At 43.8% G+C, this 6,872-nt stretch overlaps 1 protein-coding gene across 1 annotated transcript; it reads right to left on the reverse strand.

Moving 5' to 3' along the window:
• Positions 1–1,947: 1,947 nt before the first annotated feature.
• STARD5 (StAR related lipid transfer domain containing 5) lies at positions 1,948–6,815 on the reverse strand. The gene is made up of 7 exons (XM_062584026.1): positions 6,806–6,815; positions 6,404–6,723; positions 6,092–6,141; positions 5,855–5,987; positions 5,100–5,217; positions 3,993–4,086; positions 1,948–3,443 (listed from the first exon to the last, which is right to left on the reverse strand). Exons 1-7 carry the CDS (start codon positions 6,813–6,815, stop codon positions 3,296–3,298), a joined length of 873 nt encoding a protein of 290 aa, XP_062440010.1. The 3' UTR covers positions 1,948–3,295.
• Positions 6,816–6,872: the final 57 nt, after the last annotated feature.

The raw sequence follows: 6,872 nt of genomic DNA on the forward strand, positions 1-6,872 counted from the left end.
GGAAACTAAGGGAAACGTAATGGAGGTTTTCCTAACCATTCTCTGGCCTGAGGTCTAAGAGGACCAATGCAGGAGAGTAACAAAGCCATTTAGAACGTATCTTCTGCCCACACAAACTCTGAAATATCACGGTGTTGATTACATAACGGAAATGTGAGAGTATATGGGAATTAAAACTTTTGGACCCAGAGGTCTAAAACACTAGAAGTTATTCTAGAAATACTAAATAACTTGGAGAAAAAATTATGCTTCAAATCCTGCTATCAGTACTTTGGGTCTTTAATCCTCTGCACGGATCTCTACCAGCAGCATGTGTACTTACGGCAAGAGAGTCTCGTTCACCCATTTGATCTTTGCTGACCTATTTCATTAAAAGGAGAGCTACATAGCTGAAGCTTTGTCCTAGAAGTCAGTCAGTCACTAGCTGAATGCCAGAGGCTAAACTGATTATTGTCCTTGGCTAGTCACCTTTCCATGCTTTGGAAATGTGCTGCACTCTTCTTAGGTTACTTGATTTCACCACACCATAAATTACAGTTCAGAAACTGTTTCATGAATGCTTAAGGCAAGGTCACAGAAATGGCAAGGGAAGGAGAAGTAGGATAAACAGTAGAAGGTATTAATCATATCCAAGCATATAACTTGCTTTGGCCTTTGTTCACAAATCAACTCTATGCTAATCCTGGGAAGAACATTCTTGATAAGTTATCTGTCATTCCCAATCCCAGACCCCCTTTCCAGTTGACTTGTCTCCTCCAATTAAAAAACTCTCAAACATTCTATCAACTGAGTAGCAAAATACCAAAAATAGGAGAAAAATTAAATCTTTTTGTACAAATTAAAAATGGTACCTACCTGAATTGATCTGTGTTTCTGGCTTAACAGAGTCTAAGTAAACACTAGAGGCATATAAAAGTTTAAGGTGTTTCAACCACTTGCCCATATCACCAATATAGAAAAAATGTGAATCATTTCTGTACAGCAAAGTAGCACAGTTAAAAATATTTGCTGTAAAAGCTAGATCACACTTTTGGGGTCAGCTTTGCAGCTTTAACAACAGAGATTGTACCAGGTACAGCCGTAGCACAGAATGGCTTAAATTAACATCAATGTCATTTATTGAAGATGTCCTCACTAGAAACAGCTATTTTATTTCATCAAATTAAGAACTGACAAAACAATCAACATAGGTTTGATTTCATGTTTTCTAAAGGCGCTCTGCACTCCTCTCTCCTGTCAACAGTTTTCAGTTTTTGCCTCTCTCTGCATTTCCTGACGTCAACCAAGATCAAAAGCAGAAGTGGAAATACACTGTGTGACTGGCAGCATTTTCTGTTGGGAAGTCCTCCAACACCTTACAGGATGATCTTTGCTAAGACAATTCCATCTCTAAATTGGCAGGGCAGGAAGGCTGCAGTATCTTAGGGGCTCTTAATTCCTTTCGGATATACATACATGAAAAATAATGTCAGCAGGAAGTTTACTTGCAGGAATAAGGAGTGGCAATCTGGGCTCTGCTCCTTTAACTTTTGATATTTAAATTAACAAAAATCATAATCCTTCAAAGATTTGCACAGATGTTGCATATCATGCCTGATTTACAATATATTTAATAAATGTGTATTAACCTCTGTAGTAGCAGGGCCCAAATCTTCTCTCAGTTTCTTACTCTTAAGCACAGAAAGGACCGATCTAATTTGGAAATAAGAACCAACAGAGGACATAGAACTCTGAAGGGTTAGTGCTCTCACCAAAATATTTAAACATTTATCCCCATTTAGTGGGGAGTACAAATGGGAGCGAAGGCTCTTCTCTGCCTTGATGCCCTGAATTTACAGAGATGCTGGATGTCCAATAGCCTCACAGGCTTAACTGTTAGCAAAGCAGTGGGATAGGAAACAATTTTAAAGGATGATCCAGAAAAAATATTAAGATATAGCAGAAAAATATTTATTTTTGTAACACTCTCATAGGAATTTTTACATCTTTGTACACAATGGAAACTAGATTAAAAACTGTTTCCTTGAAAAGTCTATTCCACAGGGTGAAAATTACAGTGGGAAAATCTGTATGCAAGTCCATACACTATACCATACATACATACAAATACAGGGACAGAAAACAGAGCATATTAACCTCATTAAATAATCAAATTATAGCATTAAAATCACAACCTGCATTTAAATTTCTAATTCAGCAATTCATTTTTTTCCTTTTGTAATTATATGCAATCCATAATAACGTCTGACATTCCTGCAGTAATCAGCACCATAAATATTTTCTAGAGCTGCACATCACTGCACACCAAATCAGGAGTTGATTTTCCAAGATAAGACTGTGAGATGAGGCAATCTTAAAGAAAAGCAAATGTGTATTGTCAAATCAAGACTAGGTTACAGAAAATATTATTTACTTGTTAATACCTCTCACTATAAAAGACTGAAAAATGTTTAAATACAAGGTCATTTCTAATGCAATTAGAAAAATAGCAGTTAAAGTGCTTAACCTTCTTTATTACCACTATGTCAGTGCAGTTTGGTTCACGACATTGTGAAAATTACTGGTTTTGGTACAGAGAAGGGAAGAAAGAAGTTTGCCACAGACCTGTGAATTCATTTAGACTGTTAGTCCTTGATTCAGAAAAGAGAACTTAAGCACACGTTTACCACTAGTACTGAAGTCTGCTGGAACAAACAAGTGGACTCCTCCAGACACAGTCCAATTCGTTCTAGCTTCTACCATTTGCTGGCCTGTCCCATGCTACCATCTTAGCAGCTCTACAAATGCTGGCAGCAAAAGAGCTAGCTCTTCCTTTGGTGAAGGAACCTTGTCCCACAGGAGGCTATGGGGAGCGGAAGAGGGACAACAGGGCTGACCTGCACCTGACTAGTGCTGGTAGAGCTGTACAGATTTTAGCAGTGCTCCCCCGATAGACACTGATGAAATGCGGCCAAGAATAGATTAAAAAAAAAAAAAAAAAAAAAAAAAGCATCTTCTCCCTGCAGACAGCCAGCAGTGTGCTGCCTCCAGGATTCTTTCAGCATCTGGTGTGATAGCCTTTATTTTGTTAATTAAAAAAATACATTATAAGACAGTGCATTGCTTTGAATACAGACAGGTAAAAATGCCGTGTAAAATGTTTACCTTACTCAATTCATTGTTCCCATTTCATCTTTCCTAAGTATCTTTGCTGGTAGAAAAGTGTTGTAGGCCAACCTCTATTTCCCAAGATTTCTATTCTCAAGCTGCCAGTACTTTTCCTACCCTCGGTTGGTCATCTCAGCAACTGGTCTTGTCACAGTTTTAATGTCTTAACAGCTTTGGTCAGATTGCTGTAAAATCCAGCTATGCTAGCTGGAAAGAAGGATTCCACCACAGTCTGGGGAAGATAGCCACCAAGATCAGTCTGAAAGAAGCTGAGGAGCTGAGTTTTGTCTGATTCTCTGTAAAAACAATGCAAATAATTTTATAGCTTCAGGTTTGAAGATATTAAGAACTTTACAGTAATATTTATATGCATTAGCTGATGACAGATTTTTTAAAAAATTTTGAACTGAGAACAGGTATTATTTTCAAATTCCTGTGAACGTGGCTATCCCTGCAAGTCAAATTACGGTTAGATCAGGCACCACTTAAGTACATGATTCTGTTTATGAATTACCCAATTAAATAAACAACCATATGCTCATTTTCCAAAAGCTGAGTCCATACTTGTATGTTTTGCTGAATTTCTGCTTAAGAGGTCAGCAGGAATTCTACCATGATGATAGTTCAGTAACATTAACAACTTCCTTCTAGGAAACGGAAAGAGAATAATTCACTGTACAAAAGGGAACAGAAAGGGCACTCTTCATGATGATTAGAAGTCACAGAAAGGCAGAAACCTGCGGTTGCCAAGAGGCTACAGGTCACAGTTAGCCATACACACTTACATTGCACTATGGTTAGGAAGGACTTCAGAATATATAGCATTCAAATAAATCTGTTCTTACCCTGGAATAGGTATACAGAAACAGCCACAGGGATAATTAAACCCTCTAACGAAATGTGCTTGAGGAGGACAGAGTGCGTGTTCCACATTGGTTGCTATAGGAAAAAGTATCCAAGAAAAATGTCATTTCCACAGAAAGTAGCAGTAGCATTTCCACAGAGTCCATTGCAGTCAAAGCAACCAGCTGAGAAGCGGCTCAATACAAGGGAATATATTAAGAGAAAAATAGTCTAATGTTTTTAATGTTGGGTTGCACCATACACGCAGTCAGAAAGGATGATTAAAAGGAATCATTCAGGCTGTGAAATCTAGAAAGCAAACAAGCATTAAAGTTAGCTGCAGTTGTCGCTGAGCTGTGAAGTAAGTATCAAGGTACTTTCAAGGAGGTTTATTGAAACTGTGTAGTATGAGGGCATTCAAGCTACTTCCAGCAACTCCATACCACAGAGGTATGTACCACTGGTCTGCTAAGAAGCATAGCTGCAGTCCAGCAGGCATATAAACTCCTAGCAAGTAAGAATTCTGAACAGGATGGGAAAATGGGACAGCTGAACAGTGGGGCAATAAAAAACTAAATTGTAACAAGTAAACAATAGGTTGAAGTAAAAAAAGAGAGGCATGCTTACATGCAGTGCCAGCCCCATAAAAATCACCACTATTTGGCTTCAGAGAGATGATTATTTAGATAAACAGGAATGGTAACATTTATTCAGTGGCTTCATCAAAATCTAGAAGTATTGTAGAAAGATTGTAGAAAACAGTAAAACATGATTTAGCCCAAAAGAGTGCTTTAAGAAAGTTCTGCAAACTCAAAAAAAAAAAAAAAACAGAACCTAGCAGTAAATGAAATAACTATTCAATCTCAAAAGCATACCATGAGAAGCCGCCACAGACCAACAATACAATTGTTGTCTGAACATAAAGATGACTTTTATACTCCGAGGGCAATGATGTAAGCATGCCATTAATATTTTATCTTCTGATCAAGATCAGATCAACAGCTGCCAAACAGCACATATTATTTATTTTTTAATCTCATATTTATTTGCTGTAGCTACAGATTGCCTCGTAACATTATACAAACACATGGTGAACATAAGCATCTTACCAGCAGATAGCATAGTCCCATCTTCATATTGCTTCGTTAGTACCACATCCACAAACTCTCTTGGTGAAATAATCCTCATGAAAGCTGAGGGGGTTGTGGTTCTGCATACAGAGATGGTCTACAAATTACAAAATACAATTACGTGCATTGATGCTTTCAGAAACGCAGCCAGGAACTCTTTCGGTTACCCTTGACAAACCGTGCTGTTGAGTTCTGTTCACCATTTGTTGAATAAAATGCAATTCAGCACAGCCAAAGCTCCCGCACCGAGCAGGAGGGTGTGTTGATGAAGGACTGATCGGCAGAGGAAGACACAGCGATGCCCAGTTGCTCCCAGGTCACGTAAGGACAGATACCCCAAGGCATGCTGAAAAGGGAACTGGGCGCATCTATACTCACGGGACAGTTAAAATGCAGTTAAAACTCCCTCTTTTCAGGGAGTTAAAGGGGATACCTTCTTTGTACCACATCACATGGGATGAAATTCAATACCTAGATTCGTTAAATTGCAGAAAACTTAATACCCTTGTACGAGAGCACTGTGACGGAAAGGCCCTTCAGGACAGAGGTTTCTACCACACTCGTAACCACCGTCGAGCCCAATAAAGTCTATGAATATCTGGATTTAGAGAGGCTGCATGTCTACTCCAGATCCCTTCCCCTCATGTAACATGGGCACTAAAACAAGCGGCCGAGCCCGCTTCTTCAGAACCAACGCCGTACCGCCCGCAACACCTAGTTTTTAAGGAACTCACATCGCTGACGGTTTCAATGACCTCGAAGTCCTTCACGTTTCGGTCCCACCTGGTTCTCAGCCCGCCGGCCGCGGGCCTGATGCACTCCCAGACGTCGGCGGGGCTGGCGGGCACCGTCCCTTCCCCGCGGTACCTGCAGGGCGGTGAAGGAGCTAAACCCGAGCGGCCCCGCCGGCCGCGGGGGAACGGGACCCCCCGCCGCCTCCCGCGCACACACCGCGTCCCGGCGGCGCTCACATGTTGCCAGCGAACTCGGCGGAGGGTCTCCAGGACACGGCGACCTCGCCCTGCGGAGAGGGGACAGGGGAGAGGGGCGGTGGAGCCGCCGCCGGCAGCCCCGCCACGGGGCGGCCCGGCCCGGGCCCCGGCCCGCCCCGCTCACCGAGCGCCGGCAGCCGCGCCAGCCGGCGGCGTCGCGGCGGTACAGCGCCATCTTGGCGGCCGCCGCCTCCGCCAGCCCCGCGTAGTCCATGGCCGCTGGCGGCGCGGAGGGAGGGAGGGAGGGAGGGAGGGAGAAGCCGCCGCTCCATGGCGGCGCCTCCCCCTCACCTGAGGGGCGGCGCGGGCGCTGCCGCCGCCTCCCGCTCGGCACCTCGGCGGGGAAGGCAGAGCCGCGGCGAGGGAGGCAGCGAGGCGGCGACGTTCGCCGGGCGGCGCGCGGCCGAGAGAAGCGCCGCGAGCCCCGCGCAGCTCTCGCCCTTTCCCTCCCCCGAGTTCAGTCCGAGCGAGGCCCCGCTGCGGGGCCGGCCGATCCCCGCGCCCTCCCGGCTCGGCCCGAGGCGGCCCCGCCCCGAGCCGCTGCCGCCGGGCCGCGCGGCGGCTCGACGAGGCCTGGAAAAGCGTCGTCGTTCGTACGGCCCGGAGCAGCGCTGTGGGGGGAGGAAGCCCGTTACCTGCAAACCACCGCTGTGTTCTCACCCGACACGTTTTTGGAGTGGTTTAATTAAGTGCCCAAGTACATAGCTTTTGATTTTACAGTAGGTTTTTTTTTTTTTTTTTTTTTAATGGCATAATAGTA

Source organism: Rhea pennata, chromosome 10, assembly GCF_028389875.1.
Source record: "Rhea pennata isolate bPtePen1 chromosome 10, bPtePen1.pri, whole genome shotgun sequence".
NCBI lineage: Eukaryota > Metazoa > Chordata > Aves > Rheiformes > Rheidae > Rhea > Rhea pennata.

What these genes read in the sequence shown, in the direction of transcription:
- STARD5 (XM_062584026.1), bottom strand. An exon ending in GCGCCCGCGCCGCCCCTCAG is followed by an intron (nt 6,142 to 6,403) that starts GTGAGGGGGAGG and finishes CCCTCTCCGCAG; the next exon opens with GGCGAGGTCGCCGTGTCCTG. An exon ending in TGGGACTATGCTATCTGCTG is followed by an intron (nt 4,087 to 5,099) that starts GTAAGATGCTTA and finishes TTTTTCCTATAG; the next exon opens with CAACCAATGTGGAACACGCA.